This window comes from Madurella fahalii (assembly GCF_045866475.1).
Source record: "Madurella fahalii IFM 68171 DNA, scaffold_4, whole genome shotgun sequence".
Lineage (NCBI taxonomy): Eukaryota > Fungi > Ascomycota > Sordariomycetes > Sordariales > Madurella > Madurella fahalii.
In genome coordinates this window covers 4,129,049-4,144,809 of record NW_027263974.1, presented here as the reverse complement: position 1 = coordinate 4,144,809, position 15,761 = coordinate 4,129,049, and the positions used below count along the sequence as shown (strand labels likewise).

General features: G+C 50.1%; 5 protein-coding genes across 5 annotated transcripts; 2 read left to right on the top strand and 3 right to left on the bottom strand.

The window, feature by feature from the left end:
• Positions 1-5,620: 5,620 nt before the first annotated feature.
• On the bottom strand, positions 5,621-7,502 carry MFIFM68171_08202 (uncharacterized protein; the record flags this gene model as incomplete). Its single annotated transcript, XM_071063622.1, has 6 exons — positions 5,621-5,786; positions 5,853-6,274; positions 6,345-6,676; positions 6,751-6,958; positions 7,025-7,191; positions 7,256-7,502. The coding sequence occupies 6 exons, from the start codon at positions 7,500-7,502 to the stop codon at positions 5,621-5,623; spliced, it is 1,542 nt and encodes a 513-aa protein (XP_070919723.1).
• An 863-nt stretch (positions 7,503-8,365) lies between these two features.
• Positions 8,366-9,651, top strand: MFIFM68171_08201 (uncharacterized protein; the record flags this gene model as incomplete). The annotated part of the gene is made up of 2 exons (XM_071063621.1): positions 8,366-8,735; positions 8,798-9,651. The coding sequence occupies 2 exons, from the start codon at positions 8,366-8,368 to the stop codon at positions 9,649-9,651; spliced, it is 1,224 nt and encodes a 407-aa protein (XP_070919722.1).
• Positions 9,652-11,158: 1,507 nt separating this feature from the next.
• MFIFM68171_08200 (uncharacterized protein) lies at positions 11,159-12,211 on the bottom strand (the record flags this gene model as incomplete). The annotated part of the gene is made up of 5 exons (XM_071063620.1): positions 11,159-11,349; positions 11,405-11,721; positions 11,782-11,888; positions 11,953-12,111; positions 12,170-12,211. 5 exons carry the CDS (start codon positions 12,209-12,211, stop codon positions 11,159-11,161), a joined length of 816 nt encoding a protein of 271 aa, XP_070919721.1.
• An 891-nt stretch (positions 12,212-13,102) lies between these two features.
• On the top strand, positions 13,103-14,372 carry MFIFM68171_08199 (BZIP domain-containing protein; the record flags this gene model as incomplete). Its single annotated transcript, XM_071063619.1, has 2 exons — positions 13,103-13,241; positions 13,312-14,372. The coding sequence occupies 2 exons, from the start codon at positions 13,103-13,105 to the stop codon at positions 14,370-14,372; spliced, it is 1,200 nt and encodes a 399-aa protein (XP_070919720.1).
• A 267-nt stretch (positions 14,373-14,639) lies between these two features.
• MFIFM68171_08198 (uncharacterized protein) lies at positions 14,640-14,966 on the bottom strand (the record flags this gene model as incomplete). The annotated part of the gene is made up of 1 exon (XM_071063618.1): positions 14,640-14,966. The coding sequence occupies one exon, from the start codon at positions 14,964-14,966 to the stop codon at positions 14,640-14,642; it is 327 nt and encodes a 108-aa protein (XP_070919719.1).
• Between the last annotated feature and the right edge of the window lie 795 nt (positions 14,967-15,761).

The following is a 15,761-nucleotide window of genomic DNA, read 5'->3' as shown; positions in this document are numbered from 1 at the left end:
ACAGTCCCTACCACAACGCGTCCTCTTTTCACCTAACATCAATTTTCTCCACAACCCAATATGCCTCCTACTTCAAAGGAATCCAGAATACTCTTAGCCCTCGAAGCTCTTCAAAACGATGAAAAATTAAGCCTCCGAGCTACAGCTACGTTCTACGATATACCGCCTATGACCCTCTCTAACCGACGCGCTGGCAAGTCTACACGACACGATCTTCTAACCAACTCACGCCGGCTCACTGATTCTGAAGAGGAGGCTATTGTTCGATATATCATTGAGCTAGTTTCACATGCATTTCCGCCTAGACTGTCTAGTGTAGAAGATATAGCCAACCAACTGTTACGCGTACGCGACGCGTCCCTTGTCGGCAAGCGATGGGTCTACAACTTTGTCAAACGCCAGCCAGAGCTCAATATACGTTGGGCACGTCGATACGACTACCAGAGGACCAAATGCAAAGATCCAAAGGTTATTTGGCAAGTGGTTTGCACTTGTACAGAATACTAAGGCCAAGTACGGCACAACCTTGGGTCTTCCAGACGCTATATAACCCCCGAGAAGCCAACGCACAGTCAACGGCTATAAGGACCCGTATTGCCTGTCAAAAGGGTCAGGCGCTAGTCCAAGGATCAGGATCACAGAATCTAGTGCAGGAGTCAAACCCATGTATTCTAGTCAGCTAAAGCAGGCTGGCAGCTAACTGCGCCACTGTTCGGACGTCATCCTGTACGCGTACCTCGTCTATAAAAGGAGCAAACTCTCCAGCAAAGATAGACAGACGAAAGAACACAGGGACAATCAACACAATCAAGACAACGCTCAAAAAATCCTAAACTGTCATTTCCCAAGATTCAGAGGTGCCGTGTTTCCGACATTGCCAACTACCAAAACAGCTCCCCGACTTCAATGTTGGCTGTAGTAGACCAACTAATAAAGAGTACAACGGCTGTAATGCACGAGGTAGCTCTTTTTTATATAGAGGTCTCTTCGCTCCGTAAGGCTAACGAAGCGCTAAGCAAGCGCCGGAGAGCCAAAAGAACACGCGTACAGCTTAGAGAATCACTTACTATACAGGCTGCATACAATTTACTGGCCTAGAAGGATGGAGGTAGAGAGGTAGTTGAAGGTACATAGCCGGGTAGTAGTAGTACATGTCGGATGCACAGCACCTCTGAACGTTCGGAGTTAAATTTAGGATGGAAATTCAGGATGTCTTGTTTTCTTCCTTGTCTAACGGAGGTGAACTTCCTTCTTATTCCCAATTTCCTGGACCACGGAGACCCGAGTTGACAGGTCTCCGAGAGATCGGATCACACTTATCCGAGTCGCACTAATCCGGATCACACTGATCCGGGTTCGTGTTTTGCAGATCCAGGATCCAGCTTCCTGACCCTTTTGACACATAACCCTTTTTGACAGTACAGGAGGGGTCGTACGAAGATACGGTGCTGTGGTGTATGTGGCAAGCCTGGCTATAATGTCTGTACTTGCAAGAAGGCTGTAGAATCGTCAGATTCAGCTGTTTCTGATGTAATTATAGTTGGTTCCTAGTGTTATTGCTTTGTAATTGAGGATAGTTGTTGTAGGGTGGTGGGGACTGTACGACTCGCTTATCTGTACGACTCGCTTATCTGTACGACTCGCTTATCAAATACGTTATTCGCCTCTATTTTGTTTATTCTTTGTCTTTCTATTTCGTTTACACTACAGAATTCTCAAGCGTTTGGACCCGGTAATATACTTGATCTATCTTATAACTAGTGACGAATTGCCAGTTGGTTTATTTACGAGGTTTCCAAATCTTAAAGGCGTCGTATTCGGTTAGGCATAGAGAGAGACGCTTAGGCTCTCTATCGCTAACACCTCTAATAATTATGATTATTGCGGTGTTGAGACGTCTCTATAATGCATATATATAATGAAATCCTATATATTAATACCTAGTAGGTATAAACTGAGTTATATTAAATCGCGTAGGATCGGGTGAGACTAAAACTCGAGACTGCTGAAATAAACACAGTATTAAAAGACTCCAGATCTGATAACGTAATCCATAAGCGAGCCGTACACTCAAGCGAGTCGTACAGTCCCCACCACAACGCGTTCTCCTTGCACCTAATATCAATTTTTTCTACAACCCAATATGGCTTCTACTTCAAAGGAAGCAAGGCTAATCTTAGCCCTCGAAGCTATGTAAAACAACAAAAAGTTAAGCCTTCGAGCCGTAGCTGGGTTCTACAACGTACCGCCTATGACTTTCTCCAACCGACGCGCTGGCCGGCTTGCACGACGCGATATTATACCCAACTCGTGTAGGCTTACGGATTCTGAAGAGCAGGCTGTTGTTCAATATATCGTTGAGCTAGTTGTATATGCATTGAGTTGAGGAAAACAGTCCCTAGAGGGCAGGGTCCCTCTGATCAGAGGGACACAGTCGCCAGGATGGTACCCCGGGGGTTGGAACTTGCCGTGGGCCCATTTTTCTTTCGCACCATAAGTAGGGCCGTCCTGGCCATTGCTCCTTAGACAGGACAATCAATTCAGTACTTTTCTTCACACTTGTTGCAAGCTCAATTGACGAGCTCTCCTTGCGTGCAAAGCGATCTCTCTCTGATCAGAGGGAGCTCTATCTGCACATGTTATTTTGACCTTGTTTAGGCTGCAGGGACCCGATTTGTGGTGGTATCGTCTGGCCTGTCTTGTCTATCTTGTCTGTCGGGCATTTGGCCGTCTTTGCCCTCCCCCTTGTTTTTGGTGGGTATGTGGGTGTAGATGTGTGTTTCTGCACCATTTCAGCATTTCCACCTAGACTATATAGTGCGGAAGATATGGCCAACCAACTGCTATGTGTATACGACGTGCACACTGTTAGCAAGAACTGGGCCTCCAACTTCGTCAAACGCTAGCTAGAGCTCCGTACACGTTGGACGCGTAGATACGACTACCAGAGGGCTAAGTGCCGTACGATCCAGAGAGGGTACTTTCTATAACGTATATGATAAGCGAGTGACCCAGACAAGCGAGTGACCCACTTTCTACGCGACACAACACCTTTGTACTCAACAACGAATTTTCTCTACTATCCAAGATGCCCTCTACTTCAAAAGAAAGCCAGATAATCTTGGCTCTCCAAGCTCTCCAAAACGACAAGAATCTAAGCGAACGAGCCTCAGCTGAGATCTACGGGGTCGACCGTAAGACCCTAGCGCGCCGACGCGCTGGCAAGCCTGCACGACGCGATCTTCTAGCCAACTCGCGTAAGCTTACGGATCTGGAAGAGAAGACGATAGTTCAATATATAATTGAGCTATCTGTACGCGTATTCCTACCTAGACTGAGTGGTGTGGAAGATATGGCCAACCATCTGCTACGCGAATGCGATATATCCCCTGTCGGTAAACGCTGGGCTCACAACTTCGTTAAACGCCAGCTAGAGCTCCATACGTGTTATACGCGTAGATATGACTACTAGAGGGCCAAGTGCGAAGATCTAAAGGTTATTAGCGCGTGGTTTGTACTAGTATGGAATACTAGAGCCAAGTACGGTATTGTAGATAACGATGTCTACAACTTCGACGAGACCGGGTTTATGATGGGGATCATCTTTGCAGGTATGGTTGTTACGACCTCGGATGGCCGTAACAAGGCAAAGCTAGCCTAGCCTGGCAACCGCGAGTGGGCAACGGTGATCCAGGGTGTTAATGCCCTTGGCTGGGCTACCCCACCATCCATTATCCTAGCTGGGTATTACTACCTCGCTAACTGGTACCAGGAATGCAACCTCCCAGTTACCTGGCGTATCGCAACCACCGACAATGGCTGGACTACTAATGCGGTAGGCCTAGATTAGATCAAGCACTTCGACTACCATACAAAATCTCGTACAAAAGGTATATACCGGTTGCTAATCCTCGACGGCCACGAAAGCCACCACTCAACCGAGTTCGAGCTCTATTGCAAGCAGAACAACATCATCACACTCTATATGCCTCCGCACTCTTCCTATAAGTACCAGCTACTCGATGTTAGCTGCTTTGGACCACTGAAGCAGGCGTATAGTTGCCAAATCGAGGACCTGATGCGTATACATATCAACCACATTACCAAGCTCGAGTTCCTCTGTACCTTCCGCGACGTCTTCTTTGCCTCTATGATAGAGAGCAATATACAGGGTGGCTTTGCAGGGGCTGGCCTTATACCACACGATCCAGAGAGGGTGCTTTCTACCCTGGATGTAAAGCTTCATACGCCAACACCCCCAACCTCACGGCCTGGTACAGCACAACCTTAGGTTTTCCAGACACCACACAACCCCCGAGAAGCCGAGTCGCAGTCGACGCTTATCAAGACTCGCATTGTCAACCATCAAAATAGCTCTCCAACTTCGATGTTAGCTGCTGTGGACTAGCTTACTAAGGGTACAATGGCTGTAATGCACGAGGTAGCTCTTCTTCGGTCAGATGTCTCTTCGCTCCGCAAGGCCAACGAGGTACTAAGCAAGCGCCGGAGAGCTAAAAGAACATGTGTGCAGCTTGGACGATCACTTACTGTGCAAGATGTATACGATCTACTGGACCAGAAGGCCGTGGGTGAGGAGGGAGTACAAGAAACGCAGCCGGATAGTAGTGGTGCAAGGGGGTCTCGTACGAGGATTCAGTGTTATGGTGTGTGTGGCAAGCCTGGCTATAATGTACGGACTTGCCAGGAGGTTGTAGAATTATCTGATTCAGCTGCTTCCGATGTAATTATAGTTGGTTGCTAGCGTTGTTGTAGTATATTCGAGGATAGTTGTCATGAGGTAGTGGGAGGTGGGTCACTCGCTTGTCTGGGTCACTCGCTTATCATGTACGTTACTGGATGTACAGCTTCGTACGCCAACACCCCCAGCCTCAGAGCCTAATACAGTATAACCTTGGATCTTCTAGATATCACATAACCCCCGAGAAGCCGAATCGCAGTCAATACTTATCAAGACTCGTATTACCAACCATCAAAACAGCTCTCTAACTTCAATATTGGGTGCTGTAGATCAATTTACTAAGGGTACGATGGCTATAATGCATCATGTAGCTCTCTTTCGGTCAGAGGTCTCTTCGCTCTGCAAGGCCAACGAGGCATTAAGCAAGCGCCGGAGAGCTAAAAGAAGACGTGTGCAGCTTGGAGGATCACTTACTGTACAAGATGTACAGGATCTACTAGCCCAGAAGGCTGTGGGTAGCGAGGTAGTAGGAGATACATAGCCAGAAGGCAGTAGTACCGGGGGGGGGGGGGGGTCGTACGAAGGTTCGGTGCTGTGGTGTGTGTGGCAAGCCTGGTCATAATGCCCGTACTTGCTAGGAGGCTATTGAATCCTCTGATTCAGCTGTTTCTGATGTAATTGTAGTTGGTTGATAGTATTATTATGTTGCAACTGAGGATAGTTGTTATAGGGTAGTGGGGACTGTACGACTCGCTTGGGTGTACGGCTCGCTTATGGATTACGTTATCCAATGGCAATCTCATTACTAACTGAATTGGCTACCTATCACGCACCGACAATAGGATCTTATCGCATTGCAACTAACTTCCAAGTAACTGGATACACTCGGCCGGAAACCGTGTGCATTGCTCGAGGAGCGACTCAAATGCCTGTAATCCTCACGCCGCGAGCCCCTTTCCTGGGCTGAGGAGTAATGGCATCAAAGTCATACTTGATATCCTCGTACACAGTATCGTACAGCTTCACGTGAGGCAAGACACGGAGGGCCATAGCCACGGTAACCAAGTAAAGCTCACAGAATGCAAGGCTATGCATGTTAATTAGGATCAATCTCACTAGTTGAAGGTAATTATAATCATGAGTGATTACTCACTGCATGCCAAGACACCGGCGAGCCCCCTTGGAGAAAGACATGATATATTTCTCCATTGCGTAATTAGGCTTTCCTTCGGAGTCAATCCACCGTTCAGGCTCGTACTTCTCTGGCTCAGGGAAGAGCTCTTCATTGTTGTGGTTGATGAGGGCGCTCATCCCAATCGCAGTTCCTCGAGGGACGACGTAGTGGAATCCGCGGTTTTTGTAAACAAGGTCTTCATCAGGCGCAACACGGGGAAGTCGACCGGGTATTCCCAAGGCAACGCGGAAACCCTCAAAAATAACTCCATGAAGATATGGATATTTCTCCAACCGGACCCAACTCAGCTTTTGCGGATCTTCGTGCTTGAGCTCCTCCCTTATACGTGCAAGTTTCTCGGGCTGGGACAAGAGGAAAAATGTAATCGCGGCGAGTGAACCCTGGGAAGAATACACCAATCAGTACTAAGTCGCGCAGTTTGTTCAAGAAACTTGACATATATGTGCTTACAGCAGTAGTCTCAGAACCAGCGGCGACCAAGGACCAGCCTTCACCGGAAAGACGGTAGATGGTTTTGTGCTGATCGGGTATCGGTGCATCCATGACCTCGGTGAAGACACTTGGCTTCTTCTGCTGTTGCGCCTTGACGACATGGTTGGGAATTGTCTCGTGCATAGACTTGACCATGTAGGCGATATCAGGTCCTAAGTAAGGACCAAGGGCGGGCATCAAGCTGACGGAGTGTCGGAGGATTGGAATATGGCGGAAGATATGGCTGGTGGCAACCAGGACCTCAAATGCCCGCTTGTAGTTCTGTTCGAAGTCGGGTCTGTCCAGAAATCCTAATTGCACCCAAACTGGGGATTTAGGATAACTCCAGTGTTAAGCAAGGCTTGGAAGGAGAGATGAGGCGTACCAAATGGCTCGCCAAAACAATACTGGGAGATGGCGTCGGCAGTGAAACAGTTGTATGGATCCAGGGCGTTTATTATTTGGCCGCATTCGGCTAATCGCAGAACTTTTTCGCACATCTTCTGTGCCATCTCGTGGATCTCTGGTTCATACCGGAGCATTCGCTGCCGAGAAAAGAACTTGCTGATGGCGCTCCTTCGGATGCGATGGGTCTTTTCACACCCAAGTGTTAATAACTGCCACTTGAAAGAAAAGTGTATGCTCTGGAAAGACCTTACCTCATGGTCACGAGTTCCGAACGTAGACACTGTGAGAGAGCCAGCGAATGCTGCCAAGAAATGAGGCGTCTTGTCACGAATTCGGGTGGCTACCGACGGATAGATCTCATCGACAAAGTCATAGTCATTGCAATGGAGTTCCTCCGGGTTAATGCGTACAATCGGTCCTTGGGCCGTGTTAATAAGCTTCATGAGTGAAACATCGCTAGCCTTCCACCTCAAAGGACACACCATATTTCTCGTGCATAGACTTGATTTCCCAACTATATCTCCCAACCTTTACCAGGTCGTACCACGCCTCATAAAGGTATGTCGCCGCGGCCAATTTTGGCCCCGGAAACCTGTAGAGGGGGTGGAATGGCGATATATTATAAAGAGCGAGGAGTAAACGGTATCCGAACCACAGACCAAAGAGACGAAGGGCATTGTGGAGCGCTGCAAAGGCCAAAGCGCCCTCGATGCCGAACGCGGACGGCATGGTGGAGGTCCCCGACTGTGGTGAGATTGTCAACGCTAATTTACAGACGGACTGAGACGAAAATCTGGAACAGCTATCCCACCGAAGTTGGCAAGTCTGTTCACCACTTAAATGTAGTTATAACGGGAGCGAGGAGTTTCTTCTCCAAGCCATGAGATATGTAAGTTCCCCGGGGGGGGAAGCTTAGTCAGACCCGGCGGCAGAGGATACCCCTCACTTACGGTTCCTTTTCGGATTGGTCACCCTGGTTGTTACCCCAGGACGTTGACGTGAGTATGGCGCCATAAATACAAATTAATCGAAAAAAAAAATCTAGATTTCACAACCATTTTTTACTATGTCATACCCGGAGTCCGCCAAGAGAGCCGTAGCCCCGCTTAGAAATTTCGTTGCAAATAGTACTCTGTTGTACAGCCCTCATTCCTCCGGCTAGGTGACTGGGAAGTCCCTGTGGCGTGTGCGTTGTAGAGTGTGGGGCTCTAGACAAGCTGGCGCGGTTTATTGCGTGTAAACAAGCAATCTACTTGGCTTGTCAAAGAAGGGCTACAAAAAGTGGATCGAAGGGTACAAGCGGTACGCTCTGCCTAGCAGGTCTGAGTACCTGAGGCTACGTTGGACATGCCCCTCGCTACCTGGGTCACAAGGTGGCTGTGTTGCCCGTGCATCATTTGATTTCCGTCACCCAAGCTTGACTTGTCACGGCACAGCCACACGAACGGACATGTCACCAAATAAGGTACCTTATGTATATCCCAATCTGCCGGGCAATTTATTTTACACCTGAATCTGAATCACTATCGGACAAACCACAGCTCCTAAGTGTATATGCCATCATGGACCATTTCCCTCCTTATCAATTTCCTATGCCAAACATCCTTCCGCCCCGGGTGTTTGCCAGTCCGCGTGACGACGAGGTTTCGGACTCGGCCGAAGATATTTTCAACGCTAACGGCGCGCCACAAAGCTCAGAAATACTTGCATCTAATCTCTTGCATGGGCGTTCGGACGAGGGAACGGGTTGGCGGGAACCTTCATCTGGCATAATTCAGAGACCGCAGCACAAGAGCCCTGTTAGTCTGCTTGGCAACTCCATGGTCACTGAAAATTCGCCACGATCTTTCCCTCTGTACTACTCGATCAACCGGCACAATAATCAGCGGCATACGAGAAGCTCTTCCAAGAGCGGGTACGGAGCCGGCGGTAGTTATGCACAAAGCTATAGATCCGATATGTGTATGATCCTAGTAGGGAACCTGGCTCTTTGTTCAGGCGGTCTGATCAGTGTCTTCTGATAGCAACGGCGTACGCTATAAAGGCAGCTCGATATCCACTACTTTACGAGAAACTAAAGGCGCCGGCTGCAGCAAGGAAAGCGTTGAAGATCTGGAAAAATAAGAAAGACGGAAAGGCAGCCGTGGTTGAGGAGACCAATGATCGGCTTCTCATTCAAGATGCCCAAAGAGCGGCCAATGACAGCCCCGGACCTGTCGATGACAATGGTACCAGGCGCGACGGTAGTACTACAGAGAATATTGACTTGCAGGTTCTCGCTCAGAATGATCGCCACCGAAACGAAGCCGCTCGCGATAGCAGTGAGGCCGGGAAAATAGCTGCCGCATCCGCCGCTCCGTCAACCGCCATGGTGGTACACAGGGCGAGACCAACAGGTGATTTGCCTGCACAGCATATGACCTTCTCCGAGCCCATCCTTGAGAAGACTCGACGAGGAAGCCGTCTTCGCATCTCCTGCTCCCTCGAACAGTCCTATCCAAACTTTTTCATTGAGTGCACGTACGTTTACATCGACAAGTCCGAGACGGTCAACCTCAGTCGCACGGACACGCGGTTGTCGTTCGCGACCATCTCGACAAGGGAAAATCTCTGGGTGGTTGCCATGGAGAAAAGAGGGTACAACGAAGCCTTCATCAAGGGATTCGTGGGAGAGGCCGAGTATGACAGGTTGGACAAGCTAGGGAGCGAGCCGATCAAGGGCCGCCCGAAATCCACCCCTGTAACTGAAGCGGTGACAAAGAAGATTCGGATACTCGATGGGTTCGACCTAGGCGGGATATGGTGCGCGGCCGCGGGCTTTTACCAGATGGACATCTTTATTCCAGCGGACGGCTACCGAGGCAAGAAACAATTGTGATCCGGTGGCAACGGAACGGTAGCGGTGTCTGCGCTCTTACTTAACCTAGCAGTAGGCTATTTCAATTTCGGCTGCGGTGGGTGTACGTGGGTGCGTTTGCGTAAGCGACGCTGCAAATTCGTTTTATTAAATAGAGGGGTGAAAAGAGCGGTAGAAAGCACTGTACTAGCCAAGTTGATGGCTAAAGTCGAAGTCCTTGTATATACAACGGTGCTCGGTAACGCCAGCGATATACGAAAGCTGGCAACAACAGATATGTGCAAAAATTTTCATCTCAGAAGAAATAGGAGACGTGGTCGGGCCCCGGTGTCCAGCTCTGTGGCTATCAAAACCACGACTTCAACCCTCATTCACTCGTTCAGCCCGCAAGCGGTTACCGGATTGACAGTGCCCCACGGGTCCAGAATCCACTTACAATAGCGCTTTACCAGATAATGGTGGAAGAGGAACCGCTGCTCTGGTAACCCTTCGTATCCATCAGTTGATAATTGTGGTGGCCAAGTAACTGCGGGAAAAACGGAAGATCCACCCGTGGTTCGAGATGGGCCATTATCGAGTTTGCCTGTAGTGGTTGACACGAAGTGTGGAAGTTGGATTCTACTCGCAGGTGGTGGGGAAGGCAGCTAGGATCGGGCGTGCTAGAGTTGCGAGCCGCGACAAAGAAAACGGAGTAGCACCTAATTACTCTATCTCGGCCTAAACGCCTACGCCCTTCCTACCTAAGTCCCATTCTAGTGACACACACGCAGGTTGAGAGATTGGTCGAGACTAGATTGAATAGCTGAGTTGTGCAATTCCATTGTCGACAACCCGAGCCTGGAAGGCGGGTGTTGTTTTTTTTTTTTGAAACTTTGGATTTGTCAATCCCTAATTTTCAAAACCCTATAAATCTTAATGACTGGTCATGTATCTGATGATATGGTGAAAGGCGCGCGCGTCAGAAGGCCCAAAATCACAGCCCGTGCCGATCAGCCGCTCTTAGACTGCGCCGCAATCCCTCTCACGTACTAAGTACACCCAACCATCAGCTACCTCAGCACAGCCACCCACCTGTCTCCCGTATACACGAATAAGGCACCTGTCGGGTCAAGGAGGGAAGCTTGTTTGGCCGGCGAAGCGGGCGATAGCCATACCACGCCCTACCTATCCCAGGTTCGAGCACAGTCACCCGGGCTCGAGAGTAGGAACCTATGTTGTGGGCAAACTAGGGATGGAATTGTGGACCCGCGAGCGATCCGGAATGCTGTGTGGAAACTGAAGTGGAATACTGATGTGTGGAGGGATTATGATGGTGGGTTACAGGAGTTGAAGTTGTTGTGACACATGCTGGTGCGCTACAGAAAATCCCCAAACGATGTGAATACCCAAAAAGGAACAGATCAAACTAATAAGATATCTAAAGTTTCCTATAATTATGAAACCAACACGGAACACCTTGAGAAGGATATCAATCTAAGTCACATTCTTGGTACATACCATGGGCTTCCCATCACGCTCTTCTTCTTACCTACAGCCATTGCTTGTTCCCCTGGTGAGAGACAAAAGAACCGCCATCTCCATTCTCCACGCTGGCCCTGTCCCAGACCGAAATGACATCCCGGACGGCATCTTCTGGACGCGCTGGGCCAGTGAAGTGAGGGGCATACTTTGTGAACTTAGCGAAGACGTCTTCCAGCTTTCGTTGTTGCTCCGGGTTTGCTATGGGAAAGGTTAGACCGTTATTGGATGGAAAAATGCGGAACAGGGCCATTACCATTCGCGTAGTGGCCGGCTTCGACCACTCCCGGACAGATGCTCATGAATAGAATGCCGTCCTTCCTGTACTGGGCACTGAACTTGGCGACTGCCGTGTTCATAGCCGCTTTGCTGATCGCATATGCAGAAAACACGGCTATGTCGTGCTGTCGGATCGGGTCCAAGTCTGAGCTGCCGCTGGTTATTGACACAACCTTCTTGGCTCGGCCTCTGAGGACCAACGGCATGAAAAGATTGAAGAGATGGACATTGCCAACGACATTGATCTTGAAGCACCTGAGCATTTCCTCCTCAAGCTTCTCGGGTGTATTGCCTCTGAGTGATTCCCCTAGTCAGTGCCGGCTTGAGCTTCTACACAGCAAGGAAGGAACATACAGCACTCCGATAGGATCATAGGAATCCCAAGTTGATACATAGGCGGCGTTGGCGATAAGGTAGTCGACAGTTCCTCCGGTGATAGTGGCAGTGTCCTGCACGGCGAGCTACCAGCGCATTTTTGTTAGCACGGGACCACACGACCAGTCCGCCCCGGCGTAAGTAACTTACCCGCATGGCCTCGTAGTTTGTGAGATCAGCTTGCAAGATGTGGATGTTGGAGCGCCCGCTCAGTTGTTCCGAGACCTTCTTCTCCGTGCTGACCTTGTCACGAACCAGACCGATGACAGTATTGCTTGGGCATTGGGATATCTGGCGAAGGAACTCGAACTAAGTGTCACCTGTCAGCTCGCCAATCGTTCAGTGAGGTAATAGCTTTAGCACTTACCCCGATGACCCCGGAGACACCTGTGATCACATATGAAGACATTGTTGGCGGGTAGTAAGCAGAGTAAAGACGGCAAATGCTATATCAACAGACCCTTTGCGGTGATATGTAGAGCCCGTAGATGCTGGACTTTTCGACAGTGAGGTTGTCATGTTGGGCGGGCCTGGCGAGCTCTTTTGTACTGCATAGTGTGTGGAGCTTACGGATTATGCTGATGGTTATGGTGGAGCTACTGGGTTAAAGGACTATTGGTGTGAAAAGCTGCGTGCCGAATACGGAATAGGCAGATTGTCTGGGCCAATCCGGAGAGTAACTATCGGTATTGCTTACCGCCAGGCTCGGCTTTTGGCACGGTGGTCATTACAATTCCGGTTGCGGGCGTTATGGTTTGCATTATGGTTATGCATTATGGTTGGTGGGTCGCAGTACCGTACGATTTCCAAATTCGGCAATCAATTGCCTCGATCATCTTTCCTCTCATACAACTTGCAGCCATCCTACTCTGCGTCTTTCCCTGTCGATATAAGTCTGGGTGTCCGTCTATATTAAAGCACGCAGCTTCCGTTCATGATCTTTTCCCTCCGTCTGCAGTTATACAGTAATTAGACATGGGAGTCTGGACCGGCCGAGCTTTGCTCCGCAGTGTCAGATTAGCTGCTTCTGACCCATGCTCGTATGTACAGTCCTGTACTGTACATCGTGTTGCTTTTAACGGCTAATTAGTCCAGAACCGGTTTGGTTCGGACCACCGTAAGAACCACTGAGAGAGTGTGTTTGGGCGGGCCGAATGACTCGTCACTGGACCCACTGGACGACAATTGGAACCGCTTTTTAACTTCCACCTTCGGACCGTTTTGCCTCTCATTGATAGAATCTAAGAAAAGAAACCAATGCTGTGTCGAGCTTGTGCATACCTAACTTCTGCCCTGAGCCATGCCGTCTACGCCAACTGACCGGCTACGGACCCGGCAGAGGGTGCACAGGCCCCCTCCAACGCTGACCGTCCCCGATATTGATGAGGATGCGGCTGGGAGAAAGCGTGTGTTAAACGTGCTTGCCCAGCGCCGATATCGTAAGCACATCCTCTTGCGGCGGAGCATAACGACAAAGGGCTTGGAAGTAACTGACGTCTTGCGACCTAGGACAACGCAAGAGGGAAGCCCGCCTTGGAACTCAAGGACCACATGAGGGCCCCGCGCAGAGTCAAAGCCCAGAAGAACCACGGCATGCGATATCGCCTCACCCGGGAGATGGCATCAGTACCACGGAAGCTGCAACCGGAGATGTGGTTGACTTTCCGTTCCTCTCCCCTGAAAACTTGAGTCTCCCCATACAGTCCCCGAATGCGGCCACACGCTCATTCGACGTCGGCCAGCGGGATGAGATGCCGCTGCAGTGGCCGACCTATAGCCCGGAGGATGCAGACTGCCAACCAGATGTGTCGACTTCGCTCCCATTCGCCTTTACCAACGAGGTCCAGCCTCTATCCCTAGTCCTATTGAGCGGCACATCCAACACACTATCAAGCTCCAACCCCTCAACCTACACCTCCTCGCCTGCCCAAATAACCATCCACTCCGGCTACCCACCCAATGACAGCGGCACTTCCCCACCCAACCACAACATCACCAACTCTTCCACTGCAACCGAGTCATTCGCAGACAGCTACTACCTCTCCGTCCCACCGCTTACCCTGCTGCGCGCCCTCGTACGCATCGCCACGCGCCTCAAAGCCATGCCGTTCGTCTGGTCTCTGACTGCCGCCTCACCTTTCAACATCGGCACCGGCCCGGACCCGTCCCAGCTGCCGCTGGCCTGGCATCCGACGTCCACCCAGATCACGGTACCGCACCATCCCGTGCTAGACCTGCTTCCTTGGCCCGGGGTGCGGGATCGGATGATCGGGTATTTGAGTCTTGGCGACGGCGATGGTGATAGCAATGGCAATGACATTGGCGAGGGTGGCTCTAGTGCTGATTCTGGGACTGGGTCACGGCTCGTAGATTTCATTTATGACATGGAGGATGGGGCGGAAGGGATCAGGATCTGGGGTGCGGATCCATATGACGAGGCGAACTGGGAGGTTGGGCAGGTCGTTTTTGAGAGGTGGTGGTTTGTGTTTGACAAGCGGGTTGTCGCGATGAGTAATCGTTGGAGGAGGCAGAGAGGGGCGGAGCCCTTGAGGGTTGCGGGAGCGCAGTGATAAGGGGGGCATGTCCTGTGTGTTGGCTTTGTCCGAAGTTGAGCGAGTTGGAGCCATGCTTACTCTGCGAATCGTTAGCACAAAATATATATTATGATACTGGTCTTTTACATGTAGCTGTAGTTGGTGATATACTGGTACAATAGTAACGTTAAGTATCAAGGGCTACCGACTCTAACGAGAGAGTACGGTGCCGGCTGAGGCATCCGGGGAGAGATATGGAAGTTTGTGAGGGGGACCATCAACTGCTGTCCAGGGTTCCTAAAACTAAAGGAATCTGTCGAGGCAACTCGCGGCGCTGGCTGCGACAGTAGTCGCGTTTGTATTTTCGTGGATGTCGCCGATCTGAGCGATTTCTCTAGTCTTGTCCGACTCCGAGTCTTGGATGATGTATAGAGCGTCTACCGAAAGATAGCGCAGGCCGAGCTTGCGTATCGAGGTAATGGCGTCTTCAATGCCTCGGGGTAGCCCGGACACACCGCCGGTCCAGTGTTGCTTTATCGTTGCGAGCGTCGTGACAACAGGCTGCTCCAAGACTTCCCAGCAGCAGCTCCATAATGCGTAAGATGCGAACAGCTTCCCACGGGTGATCATGGGTTTTGGCTTCCCCAATCCGTCGAAGAACACACCTTTGCGTAAGTTGGAACCCTCACCCCTACTCCACATTTCGTGATTCTAAACACAATCTTGTACATACTCCCGGGCCAACCGATACCGACCTCCGAGACGACGGGTATACCTCGGAAGGATCGGACCATATAGACAGCCCAGAGACCTGTTAAGGGGGGTTTAAACTACTCCCCAGTGCAACACACGCTACCGTGGAGTACGTACACTTCCACTGCAAGGTAACGTAACACAACTAACGATGATCGCAGTCTAGAATCGTCTTCGTCCATAGAGAAGGCAATTCATATACCGTTCAAGTTGATCTAGATGGTTTCCCATGCTATGTGGCATCTGGCGAAGAAATACGCTTATTTCCGCCGTGGATTGGACTCTTCCATCTAAATAACATGAAACCTGGAAGATCTAACTGTTTTCATGGTCCTCAACGACAAAGGCCAGTTCACGAAACATCCGCAATGGAACCAACCGGATGGGAACTCCCAGAAAACTTCCAGAAGCTTTAATTAATTATACCAGCCCATAACCACGCCCCTTTCCTTCATCCAGCCCTATCACTCTCAAGACGAAAGGATTGAGACTCGCCAACACCATCACCGCATAATCCGAAGGCCAAAATACTTGGAAAGACTCCCTAGGCTACCAGACGCCGTTAATGCAGTTTTAAAAGTCTGAGACAAATCCATATCACCGAATAGGGCCTACTTACCTTAATTATGCCTTTGATGTCCTCTATTCCTAAGTGGAATCGAGCTATCATTC